We start from the raw sequence: 14374 nt of genomic DNA, 5'->3' as shown, positions 1-14374 counted from the left end.
TAAAAATAAATTAAAAATATTATCAATAAAAATAATACCTAAGATAAAAATAATAAATACATTTAAAAATAACTATTTAACTCATCTTTATATAATAAATATATTTAAAAAATAATTACTAATATATATATATATTACCGCTCCCTGAGGCACTCCCTACCTAAAAAACTTCTATCGGCTCACGCTTCCTCGCCCCCGCTCCCGCCTCCACTCCCGCTTCATGCAACTAAGGTTTGGGTACGTCAAAAATTAAAAAGAAAAAATTTGAATACGTATTTTGTATATCCAATATGTATATAGAAATACTATACAAAGTACTATATACCGGTAAGTACCTGGTACGGATACAGCATATTTATTGAAGTAGGCATGCTCCATACGTTTTCAAACACACATTTACCAATATATGCACATTGATAAATAAGCAGGACAGGAAACTTACAACCATTGCAACGAGCACCAGGTAAAGCAACCCGAAAAATGTAGGCACTTTCGCTACGACCGATCTCAACACTACGAAAATGGTGTCCGACTCTCCGTTCATTTGCTGTTCCAGTCAAAACCACAGCTGGGTCCGTATTGATGTTCCCAAATTTGGTTCTATAGACAACAACTAAAGTTTCAATTCATTCTCAAAGTTATTCACCAAAAGATTTGGGCATAAATAAACATATAGCTATGCTAGTAGAAGATGAAACCTTTGAAGCTTCACTGTTATACCATATCCAGAAAACAAATTTAGTCCAACAGAGAAATTAGGAAAAATGAAATGAAGGCAATCTTGGCTCAACTCCACACACATACACATGCAAATGTAGAAACAATCTATGAGCAAGTCAAACTATGTGCTTTAACTCTGTTATTGCCCTCTATGTCCACTCAGTTGTCCCTATCTTCATCATTATAAGTTGCAATATTCTGCACTACTATCCATTCTATTGCAAGTGCAGATGCATCATTACTGCTGCCACTATAGTGTGATGAGGGATAAATAAGAGAGGATAATTAAATTCATGGAGGCAAAATTGTCTTTAAGAAAGAATGCTGCCATTTTAACAAACACTACAAGAAAAAAGGGTTTTTACGACGCGCAATGCATGCCGTAAAAACCCTTTTACGACGTGCAACGGCACGTCATATTATGACCAGTCATGGAAAGTTGTTCACTTTCAATGACATGCTTCGCACGCCGTTAAAAACTATTTAACGACCTGTTTTGTACAATCTAATATTACAAACAAGCTTCACAATATATTAATCAACCACGACAACATTATTTCAACCATAAAAAATAAACTATATATATAAATTATAAACATTAAAAAATTATCAATATATTCATTCCAAACATCCAAAACCTAACTGCAAGTTCAAAAACATCCAAAAGGACTATCCTTAAGTTCTAAATTATCCAAAAAGTTATAAACCATCCAAAACTGTACATATATAAGTTTGTAAACATTACCCAAAACTATTCAAAAATTATAGAAATCTATTCATCAAAGTCCTCAAAAACTATCCATAGATGTTAGTTCTACTCAAAATCAAAGCTAATGAAATGGGTTGGCCAAGCAACAGTGCTTCCAATAGCATCTTCAAGCACAAACATCTCACGATTAGGGCGAAACAATGGCGCATTGACTATGACATGGTTAACCCATACTTTCCAACACCCAGGGCCGAGAGGCACGTGATGTACCAATGCTTCAGAATCTGTTGATGCAATTGTGCCTTCCGCAACCACCACCTTTATTCCATCCCAATTCAACAATTTGCATTTGGCATTGTCCAAGGATCCACCATTTCCAGTTTCATTTGCGTCATGCAACTACCATGAAAGCAATACATAAGATAAGCTAATGAATTGAAGATAAAATTAAATTTATTATTAATGCCATATAAAATTTACCCAAATATCTTCATTGTCTTCATTGTTTTCGTCACCCTAAAAAAAAATGTAATACAATATCAAGTTATATTTGTTTTTCCAAATTTTGTAGACGATGTGGGATGTATATGAAAGTTTGACAAAAGCTCTTGAGTAGAAAAGCAAGCAAGCAAACAAAAGCAGAAGCACGAGAAAAATGAAAATGAGTTAATTAATAATGCCATACAAAATTTACCCAAATATTTTGTTGTGAGTGCATCCTACATTCACCACGTCCACGCACCCTATGTTCATCTCTACTGTTTTCCTCCCTAAAAAAATCATAATACAATGGCAAGAAGCATTTGTTTACTTAAATTTAGAATCTTAATGTAATTCATATGCAAAACGACAAGCTTGAGTAGAAAAGCAAGCAAGCATGACAAATGTGCAAGTTTACCTGAGTTTCTCCATGTGAGTGTCCATTTGCCCCTTTGCTTGGCTCCTGTAAGTATTAATCAATTTTTTATTCTTACAAACTTTGTGAAATATTCTTATATCTATGATGGGAAGTACCAAAGTTAAAAAACAATTAAATTTTATAGGAAGATAAATTTAACCTCATATATTGTGACATTGTTCATTTTTTTTTTTACCTCATTTTGCCTTTTTCCTTTTAACATTTCAGCTTTTATCTCCCGGAGTTCTTGTTCTAATAGCAGCAATTTTTCATTTAGTTGTCTCATATTTTGATTTTGGTATGCTGCATCAACTTTCGATGGCAATGCTCCAAATCCAAGCCCTCTTGCACTACCACGCCGTTCTAGACCAAATGCTTGAACAATTGCATCATCTTTGATAGACATTGACCCTTCTTCTGTAGAAGGCTTGTGAAGCTCTTGAACCTTATTCTGCAACATATAACATTTATGATAAGGAACCCAAGTCTGCTAACTACAAAAACAAGTGCACAACTCACCTATGAATTATTTCATAAACTGAAAGGAAACACAACCCCCATTCCTTTTATTGAGCATAATTACGACATGTCGTTGATGGTAATGCTTAGTTCAAGTCTCAAGAAAACAACACTAATATTTCTTCTCTAATCAAATCCAAAAACCCAAAATCCATAGTTTGTACTTATATTCAAAGAAGAAAAAGAGGAAGAGGACGTACCAACTCTACTAACTACAAAAATAGGTACAAAACTCACCTCTGAGTTACTTCACCACAATAAGACAAGCAATTATCAAACAAATTGAAAAAAATGAAGTAATATCACAAGCACAACTTCATAGGTTTTGTTTAAGACAAACTAGATCTCTACATATCAAAAAAAAAAAAAAACAGTAAAACAAACTGGCAATTTGTTTAACATCCATACCAAAACAAAACAGCACAGCAGACAGCAATCTTTCAATTGTAAAGCAGTTGTAACGTAGCAGCAACAATCTTTCAATTGAATTGAATGAAATCACAAGCTTTAATAACATATTAAGCTAATTCATACCACTGCTTCCTTAAGCACTTCATTGATAGGTTTCCCCTTCTGCCTTGTATGTCCTTTGATCCAAACATCCACTCTAGATATGGAATCTGGGTCTTGGCTTTGATTTTTCTGGAAAAGAAATAAAAAATTAAAAAAAAATTAAAACATAGTACAAAATTAGAAGCAACAAAATCAAAATCCTTTCGAAATAAATGTCGTCTATATTGCCAAACTTACCATGTCTTCCTCTAGTCGTGCATAGCCTTTTCTACTCATCGTGTGTAACACCTTCTGCTTTGCTCTCATCTCTTTGAATTTTTCACTCTTTTCCTGAGTATAAACATTTGAAATGCCCACATTTTTTAAGAATTTGTAATCTTTATCTTAATTGTTATGAAAAGAAATGAGCTTCTACATAAAACTGTTATGAAAAAACACTTACAATGAAGCTTTTGAAAGTCTATTTTTCACAAATGCCTTCCATTCATCCATTCCAATCTTATCAGGTTTGGTGAGGGCAATATTCCGTGCTAAATGACCTTTACCTGCTGCAGCGAGAGTTCTTACTTTTCTTGATAGTTCAGACTTGTAATTGCGCCACAATTCTGCGAACTTTTGCATCACACGTGTCTTGTGGATATCATGTACTTTGTATTTAAGCTGTATTTTCATATAACCAAACATTTAGTATTACAAGAGGGGGAAAAATAATTAATTGTTGTATAAAAATTAACTGCATAAACATACTACCTTCACACAAGCCCATAACTTATCCATAATCTCATCTGGAACTTCAAACCAATAATCTATATTAATTGGCACCATCTTCCGAGCTAAGACCCCTTCTAAGGTTGATAAGTGCACTGATTCTTGTCCTATCGGTTGGTTCCTTTCATTGAAGTCGATCTCATCACACTTTTGTTTGCCTTTGTCATGCATCTTTAACTTTGACGGCCCCCTAGTTTTCTTCTTTAGTTGTTGACTAGAGTCAGCTACTCCATTTGCATTTGGTGATTTAGTTTGTCGAGTATTGGAACCTAAATCTGAAATTCTAATGGGTCCATCACTTCTATTGTCCATTGTGGCAACAACTATAGCTTCTTGCTCTTTCCTATGTCTTTTTGCTGCCTTTTTAGAAATATTTATGACACATGAAAAAAATAAAAACAAGGGAGCCAATAATTGGTTAAAAATGTGTACCCAAAATAAATAAATTAGAAAAAAAAACACTTGTTTGAAAGTTACCGCACACATTGTTGGTTGGCAACTTCAATTACTAAATCCTTAGAAAAGAGTTCCACCTGCAAAAATGAAAGAACAAAGCCAAGTCAAGTAATATTTTTTATATGAGATACAAATATATGAAAGTATTTTGTAAAAGGGGAAAAAAAAACTGCTAATTAATTTTATACACACCACAAATATCACATAGTGAAAAAGTGATTCTTAAACATCAATCACAGTAGTGCAGCAGCAGTTTAGAAGATGAAATTTCCCAATTTCATTAAGTAAAAACCAATTGAAAAGTAAAAGTGGATAAACTTAATCCATGTAAGGAATTCAACCTTTTCCGTTTAATAGCCAAGCCTAAAATTCAACTAGAACAGTAATACCCAAAATAATCATTAGACAATCTAATTTCTATTTCTTAAAAAAATAAAATAAAAAAAATAAAAAAAATAAGACCCTGATCCTATGAACAAAACCAAACAAAATGATTGAGACTTTAGGTCAAATTACACATTAGTAAAGGCATTTTGAGCATCAAAGTAGTGTTTGGTCCACTAAAATAAAATGTGAAAATATTCATTCCACTGTTTGATTGATTAAAAATAATTATAAAAATAAAGGGTAGCTAAATTATTATTCACCAAAAATAATCATTCCATCTCATTCCAATGAACTAAATATAAACCTTCAATTTGTGGCTAGACCATTTATCTTCTAGGAAATTTTTTTTTTATTTAGGCAATGAGCTAAAGTGGCATAAAACTTGAGCAGCTTCTACTTAAAAGCTGTCATTTTGTACAAATGAAACCTTCAAAAAAAAAAAAAAAAAAGAACAATACAAAACAAAATAAAAAACAAAAAAAAAAGTGTGAAGATTGAGCTTTATGTTTTATGTTTCTCTGCTTGTTTAGGTCAATCAAACTTATTCACGTGCATATGCTAACAATTGCTACCAGTCTACATGACATAAATTATTAAAATTATAAACCAAATCAAAATAAAGCTTTGTATACCAGTCTAGACATGTTCATGAAGTGATTAAGAATGTTTTTTTAAAAAAATAAAGAGACAAAATTAGAGATATTACTAGAGGCAATAACAATCACCTTGCTTGGTTGGGTTTTTTTGAATTTTTTTTTGAAAAAGTCACTTGAAAGCTATTTTTTGAAAAAAAGTGGTTGTTTGGTTTCCAAAAAAATACATCATTACCATTTCAAATTTCCCTCCAAATTAATCATTGAAACAAATAAAAAAACACAAAAAAATCACATCAAAACATTCTCTCATTTTTTTAAATATATATATATACATACATACATATATGTATATACATCATTCGTATAATCAAATTTCCCTCCAAATTAATCATTGAAACAAATAAAAAAACACAAAAAAATCACATCAAAACATTCTCTCATTTTTTTAAATATATATATATATATATATATACATACATACATATATGTATACATGATTGGACCTATGGTTACATTATGTGGCATGTACCCATTTATGGGTATATATCTTACCATTAACTGTATCACTTTTTATAAAATTTCCACTCATTGCAACCATAGAAAACGTAATTTTTTTTTCTAATTTGGCATTAAAAAATTTATTTCGTATAATCAAATTTGAATAAATGTTATGCACAAAATGAAATCATAAATTTGTATTCGCAAAATCGTACGTTGGACAAATTTATTTAAAAATTTTCAACATAATCCAACTTTATTTACAAATTTGCAAAAATGGTAAATTCATACAAATTTCGAAAAAACGTAAATTTATACAAGTTTCCAAAAAACACAGTGAATTTATGTACACCAAACCGAAAACCGTAGGCGCCATAAAAACTCCCAATTATTTCAAATTCGCATTAAAAAAAAATGTGAATCAATGTGTACATTTATTTATGAAATCCTAAATTCTTTTACAAATTTACGATTTAAGACATCACATATTTATGTTTATATTTATTTTCAAAATTGTTCAATTTCCATGAAATTTAAATAAATATTCAAACTGAAAAATAGTTCTGGGTTGTTTGTGTAAATAACAAAAAAAGGAAAATGTACCTATATATAACCATACTCTTTCCATGGATGATAGATACAGACACAAACAGATTAGGGAAAAAATTAAACAAGCAAATATAAGAGGTTTGGGTGGAACAATACACACCTTTTGTTACCAAAGCCAATATCCATATACAGATTTTATACTAAACATTCATAACATAAAATGCATAAAGGAATATGTGTGAATTTTTTTCCTGCTAAGAGTATGAAAATGTCAAACAAATTTTAAATCTAAACATTCATAACCGAAATTTATATAAGAGAAGTTGACAACTTACTAAGGCAGTGCAAGCATCCATACAATATTCAGTGCACTAACATCAACAAGGGTCATTACATATATCCATATGTCCTACTGCAACACATAAGTCAAACAAACTTCATAGGTCTTACATAATTCTAACCACAAAACATTATCCAACTGAACAATACAAATGACAACTTTAATGTGGTACTATGGATGAACCCTATGGTTGTTCCACATTGCTGTCGCAATTTCATCACGAAGTTGAACCATTTCATTCATGGCTTCATCTGCTTCATTGGAAATGCCTGCCGCAGGAGTTACGGGTGCTGCTTGGCCCGCACGTGCATTACGGCGCCTATTGAACCATGGATCATTTGCAGAGTGCATGCGAATCCAGTTGTGACAAGCACAACATGCTGTAACTATTGTGCCTTGTCGCACTTGCATGTAGTTCGGCATAGATCTCAATATAGGAAAATGATTCTTCAACACCCCAAAGCTTCGTTCTATCACATTTCGTAGTGATGAATGCCGATAATTAAACAACTCCTTATACCCATTTGGACGACGTCGACCTCCACGAAATTGGTCCAAATGATAGCGTTCTGAACGATATGGTGCGAGGAATCCTGTCATATTTGTGAAACCCGCATCGACCAAGTAATATTTACCTACATGAGTATGTCACATTAACACAAGTTTATTGGAAACTATTTTCAAGTAAACTTTTAAAAGCGTCCTCATTACAAACCAAAACCCTTACCTGTAGGAGGAAGCGGGAAGGATACATCGAGCCGTGTAAGCGCATCGGATAACACTCGCGAATCAGTTGCACTACCTTCCCAACCGGGATAAACAAAAGTAAATTTGAGGTCAAATGAGCATGCTGCAAGAACGTTTTGTGTCAGTGCAACCTTCCTACCGCGATATGCTGTTCTCTTTGAAGCCGGTGCATGCGCCGCAATGTGCGTACCATCGATTGCCCCAATACAGTCCTACATTACGCAAATATGATAATTATTACATTTGTGTGCACCCAAATTTTATGAAATACTCGTCAGAAAAATTGCAAACAAACAAGGGGTCCCAAGCTAACCTTAAACCATGGGTAATGCTTCCGGTTGTTTCGAATTTTAGGAGGAATAACATTCGGGTCAGGAGGTCGAATGATAAGGACAGCAAGACGACACAATGCTCTCATCATAATTTTGAAATGTCGGTGAATGGTTTCCGTTGAGTGTTGAAAACGATCAGCCGCAAGTCTATGTCTTTCACTATGTCCACATATATATAAAAATATAGCAAGGGATTGCTCTATAGATAACCTGTTCTTGTCCACCTTTATGAACTCTCTGCGTTTCAATTCATCACAAAGGGACCTGAACGTTGGTGCATCCATCCGCAAGACCTCCCGAATTGTGCGCGGATGACCATTCAATAAATGTTGAGTGTACATTTCTCCAGTGTATGGACATGTCCGTTGGGGCTGCTTCCCCAGAATTCCGTTGGTTGCTTCCCACATCTGGCTTACCATGGCAAAGTCCAAGTCATCATCGTCCGATGCAATAAATGACGACCTCAACTGCACTGCAATACTGTCTTCACTGTCCTCAAGATCAGCACTGTCCGGACTGTCCTCGCTGTCTACGCTGTGCTCGGTCTCCAAGCTTTCCCCACTTGAATCCATCTCCGCTGTGATGTTGTCGTAGTTGGGAAATTCATTTGACTGACTAGGGTCCATTTTTGTAAACACGAAGAAAGTAAGATGAACATGAAAATGTAATTTCACATCGACACATAAATTCATACTATTATCCATCCATAACTTTGTAGTATGAAATTTCTAATTTCTGAAATGTTTCACTAGGATTTTTAAGTGCAAGAAAAGAAATTTGAGTAGCACAAGAAAAAAAAAATGACAACAGTTGGTGTACGACAAGAAGTCCACCAAAAAAAAAAACATTACAACAGCGCGGATGAACATTTTGCTGCTGTTCTGTTGCTGCCTATGTGTTATATTTAGCAGTCTGTTTGGTTTGGTCTCTGTGTTATATACAGTTGGTGAAAATCCTCACCTTGTGTCCCATTGAAGATCCAAACCCTAACTAATCATATAATATTTTTATGTAATTTAATTATAAATAAATAGACTAACTTTGATAAGTTTAATACAAAATTAGATACGAAAGATACATTTTATAGATCATAGAAGAAGCTCCATGTACAAACACATAAAGACATAGGTAAAGGCCTCTATTTCTTTTCCGTCATGTTCATGCTCAACATAGAGACATAGGTACAGGCCTTAGTTTCAATTTTTTTTTCCTGAAATATATTAGGTGCAACTGGTCACTAGTGTTATATGCACAGAAAATCTGTGCAAAGAAACTCACATGGAAGCCAATATCACATGTGAGTTTTATATTCAAACTTCTGAGAACAACTTGATCCAATATGCATTTGGAAGTGCTAGATTATATATCCATTTCAGTGCCTCATATATGGAACATGAAGGATATACAAGTACAGGAGATTGTATTGTGAACTGCATACTCCACCCTAATACCAAACACAATTCAAATTCAAATCAATGCTATAATTTCTTCCGGATCATTTTCTACTATTTTGATAATAAATTTTTTCTAGCACAACAATAAAGGATTAATAACTGAAATGGACTTAAAAAGCCCTGTTCGAATTGTAATATTCAAAATATTTGGGGGAAAAAAGAACAGACATCACTTGTAAATATTACCAACGCTACTAATACCAATGATAAGTTCTGACTCCGCAAACATTTTGAACAGTATGCAAACAATTGTCCACATCACTCCTTGATTTATTGTTGAAATAAAAAAGCATTTCAATGAAAAGGGAGAAGCAATAAGAGTAAGCTAAAGAGGTAAATTACGCGGAGTATTCCCCATATAATAAACAAAGAAATAAAGAGGAAAAGAAAATAGTCTAAGAGAAGGAAAGCAAAGCAACTCTGATAGGTTGAAGGAACAAAAAGGCAGAACTACATAGGAAGGCAGATGATATCTATATAAGACAACAGTTACCAAATGAAAATTTTATCCAAAGTAATTGTACATATTAACCAAAGATGCACTTGTATAAAGAGCTGAATAAATATGATTACTTTTTTCTCACTACGTATATGACAATACAACTGTGGATGCTAGGGTGCTGAAGCACACACCAAAGTGAAGCATTTTAAGGAAAGGGCAGAAAATATGTATTACAAAGATTTAGGAAATCTTTCAGCCTTAACTCAGAATATTGCATAAAAACAATGAAGTCAATCATTTTCTTGAAGCACCATAAACAAATAGTCAACTACATACACAACTACAAGCATGTCACTAAAAAGAGCGCACACAATGGAATTATATACGGTAAACTGACTGTTATCTTCAAGATATAATCAACTGTTTACATTAAGAGTTCAACTTCTTCATGAACCACCAGAACAAAAACAGTTTCATGGTTATTTTTGGTTCAAGAACAATTTATGATTTAACTGGACAACATAAAAAGTATGCATCATAATAACTGAATAGCTAAGGAGAAAATTTATGAGGACCATAATCATTTCGGGTGATGCCACTTGGGCTAAAAAATTAGACCCACTTTTCAAACCCAATGATGTGCCATTGCCTTAGAATATCTAAGGCAACACTGTCTCTCATATCTTCTCTAATTATCAATCAATCATCTTATTTACATATCATTGGGTCTAGAAAGTGGGTCTAGAAAATTAACTTGTATATCATTTTCCATTTCATAATTAAATTACTTCAAACAATGGGACATTGGATAAGTAGAACAATGATAATTTGTCTTATTTGGAAGACATGTTACAATGATCTGATAGATTACCAAAAGTTTGAGGCAAACATCTTATATCCAGTCTGGTTTCCTGCCTATGTCATCTTTTTCTGGTTCTTTTCTTTTTATTTATTTTTTATTTCTGAACATTTGGACATTAAAATTTTAGAATGTTCTGTCATTGAAGTTTCATAACATTGATCCAACCTATGAAAGGAAGGACTAAAGAACAGTTTTAATATGAAGCCAAGTATATGTAGCAGCATAATTTTAAGCAACTCAGGAAAGTCAAATGAAATAAGGCTGACAAAATATTAACCAATTTTACCAATATCATATATGCAGTAAGCAAGTTAGCATTGTGTGGTTGCTTGCATAACTCAATTTTTTTTCATATATATATAAATGTTCTTATGCAAATGCTTGCGCGGAAAATGCTTCAGCAGGGGAGGTCAGTTACAGCATATAAGATAAGCAGCAAGAAAAAAAAAAGGCCGTCTATGTATCGTTAGATGTACTTCACTAATTTAGAAGAGTCCACATACCATACAAAGCAACTACAGTCTATGTGGCATAAAATGACCTGAAGAAGAAGGGAATAAAACAAAGGAGAAAAATGGAACACAATTCAAACCACTATAGTAGTATCCTAATTCATTACACCAAAGCCACATATACAGGCAAACCAAACTAATCCTATAAAGAAACAAAATCCGAAACAAATTCAACTTCATATATAAATTAAACTCCTAAATCAACTAATTTTCTTAATCTTCAACTTCATATATAAATTCAACTTCACTAATTTTCATATATAAGGACACCCTATTTTTACTCTTTTCCTTCATGTTAAAAGCACAAATATGCTGCATGTTTGACTGCCAATCTTAACTCGAGCCATAAAGTAATTTTGGCATCGCCATATCAGAGGCTTTGATAAATGCAGGAAAATGAGATCCAGAATAATATCCTTTTAAATAAATCACAACTAATGAAGACATGGAGATTATAATATAAAAAATGTGCACGAAGTATATATTATCAAAAAATATTAGATATATGATGTAGATTACAATAACTGTATTTATTAACCTTTACATAAGTAAGAAAGCTTCAATTCAAACAGTTATTAGCAACAAATTATCCTGCACCCACATATACATGAATGAATCCTACACATACATCAATAATGAAGACCTAAAAACAATTGTGAGAGTTTTCAAAAAATGGGATCTTCAAGCATTTTTCGACTTATAAAAGTTCTGTTTGTGTACTTTAAAAGACCAGAGGTGAAATCAGAGTTCACATAATTAGAGTCCACATAGTAGTCCAAGCAAACTAAGGAACTACCACATAATTAAACATTGATTTGTTTTATATGTCCAAGCAAACTAAGGAACTACCACATGGCATTAAAAAGCTAAACATTTTCAACAGAATAAAAGTTCAAGGGATCTTCAACTTTTTCAGCCACCTAGGAAAAAAATGCACTGGTACATGAAGGATATAATGAGAAAATCAATCAGAAAGGTGTTTGTAAAGAACAAAAGTCAACATAACATAGAATACCACCGCATTATGCATGACAATTTATACAAGTCCATAACTTCCTTTCAAAGTCCATAACTTCCTTACATAACCATAGTTGACAAATGAAACGGATTAAAAATATAAAAAAAAAAGTAGGCGCCGATTTTTAGTGTTTTAGCTACATACGCTCACATACAACAACTTGGATGCTGACCAAAACGAAATTGCATCAGTACAAAGTCCATCATCCCTAAGCAAGCTTACGAACCCAATGCAGCTGCATGTTGGGTAGCATCAACATGAACATTTTCCTCGTTGCTTTATCGCGGAAACTCTCACACGCCTTCACGTATTGGTCGGGAGTGATTTCGTCCATTGTTGCCAAACATTGGCTACACGCTGCAATGGAGTTTTGTTGTTTCTCAGCCTGTAACGCCCTCAAAAATATACCCATTATACATATATCCTTGACATGCATTATTTAAAGAAAACACTTTAATAATTCATTATAATATCCATCAGAGTCTTACTAAACAAAAGCATTACATGTAACATCAAAGTAAATGCCCTACCGGCTTACATCTTCCCAAGTCAACACTTGGACACAAAGTATGAGTTCTAACTCAAATATAAATAAAGCCCTAGGCTTGAGTGTTTACATGTACTAACAATGAAAAACAAATAACTAAAAATAGTCTTCAAAATCCAAGTCCTTCCAAGCTAAGTCCTTGGAGGTAGCTTATCACCTGAACCTGAAAATGATGTTCCCATAAAGGGTGAGCCACAGCCCAGTAGAAATATACTAAACCACATATAAGCAATGAATAAAGCAATAGCATTCAACAGATGGTTAACCAAGATAATCAATTACTTCATTTTACAGTCTCATGACACTATTGTCTAAGACACGTTTTACTTTCCAATTTTATCAACAAGGCTCAGAACCTAGCCAAACTTACAACAGTGAATTACATATATCATATTCACATCCTTCCAATATCAACAACAAATGAGACTCAAGTTCAAATCCAAACACTTCATACTTCCAGGTTGATACACATTTTAGTGCTGTATCAATAAAACACTTCTATATAAATAAGCACACATAAAAGTGATGCTAATGGTGTCCATCCCCTATCTCCTCCCAAACAAAATCCGGTTTAGAGGTCCATCCCCTATCTTTCCCTAAACCGTGGAGTACATCCCCTATCTCCTCCCACACAAAACAATGTATTCAAATACAATGCTCAATCAATACACGTATTTTATGTATCAATGCAATAATCAAAATTAATGACTTAACCAATGTGATTAGTTTCAGTTATTCCTAATCCACATGCAATGTCTACAACAATCACGACTATCCTCCACCGATAGCCCAAAACAGTTATTTCTAAACTGAAAATAACTATGTCAACAATTCAATAGACAAATGATTCAAATTATCCAACTATGCCATTTAATCAATGAATTTCCCAATTCCATGAATTTAACCATCTTTTCCCAATTCCATGAATTAATTATACAAATTAATTTAATAATACAACTAGGGTTTTTCCCAAAATTTACCAAAGTATCCCCAACATATCAAAATACCAAAACTTAGAACAAAACCTATAAAATGGAGTAGGAAATCCCTACCTCGAAGAAAACAACCCAAATGGTGAAGACAGAGATGAGTGCCCAAATACTAATGTGCTCCAAATCGCCAAATGTTCAGATTAAATGAAAGCCCTCGACTCCCTCTATATTTTTAATAAAGCAACTAGGGTAGAAACACCCTCTAAATAGATCAAATCTAAGAAAGAAGGTGAGTAGGGAGAGAGAGAAGTCGGACCTAGGGTTTGGAATCAAAAGAAGATGAAAAAGACTGATCAAATCCCGCTGCTGAGTATATAAACTGGACAGGCTCGCTCGAGCGAAGACTTGGTCGCTCGAGCGACCAGACACAGAGAAGCTACGCTCGAGCCAAGGAAGCCTTGCTCGAGCCAACAACCCAAAAGCTCGCTCGAGCGAAAGAAAACTCGATCGAGCGAAGAACTCAAACCCTCAGGTCTGTAACCAGACACACGCTCGAGCGAAGGAACTATCGCTCG

General features: G+C 33.6%; 1 protein-coding gene across 1 annotated transcript; it reads right to left on the bottom strand.

Moving 5' to 3' along the window:
* Nucleotides 1-6936: 6936 nt before the first annotated feature.
* LOC114280326 (uncharacterized) lies at nucleotides 6937-8658 on the bottom strand. Its single transcript, XM_082918892.1, has 3 exons — nucleotides 8014-8658; nucleotides 7681-7912; nucleotides 6937-7588 (listed from the first exon to the last, which is right to left on the bottom strand). The coding sequence occupies exons 1-3, from the start codon at nucleotides 8656-8658 to the stop codon at nucleotides 7125-7127; spliced, it is 1341 nt and encodes a 446-aa protein (XP_082775018.1). The 3' UTR covers nucleotides 6937-7124.
* Between the last annotated feature and the right edge of the window lie 5716 nt (nucleotides 8659-14374).

Source organism: Camellia sinensis, chromosome 3 (assembly GCF_055761805.1).
Source record: "Camellia sinensis isolate YWXY chromosome 3, ASM5576180v1, whole genome shotgun sequence".
NCBI lineage: Eukaryota > Viridiplantae > Streptophyta > Magnoliopsida > Ericales > Theaceae > Camellia > Camellia sinensis.
Note: the sequence above shows the minus strand (reverse complement) of the source record. Positions and strands in the feature narration are given on the sequence as shown.

Bases quoted from the DNA above. Each gene is read 5' to 3' on its own strand.
- LOC114280326 (XM_082918892.1), bottom strand. From the start codon at position 8,658: ATGGACCCTAGTCAGTCAAATGAATTTCCCAACTACGACAACATCACA. The intron at 7,913-8,013 runs GTTAGCTTGGGA...TGCGTAATGTAG, and splicing joins AGCATTACCCATGGTTTAAG to GACTGTATTGGGGCAATCGA. The intron at 7,589-7,680 runs GTAAGGGTTTTG...ATACTCATGTAG, and splicing joins CTTCCCGCTTCCTCCTACAG to GTAAATATTACTTGGTCGAT.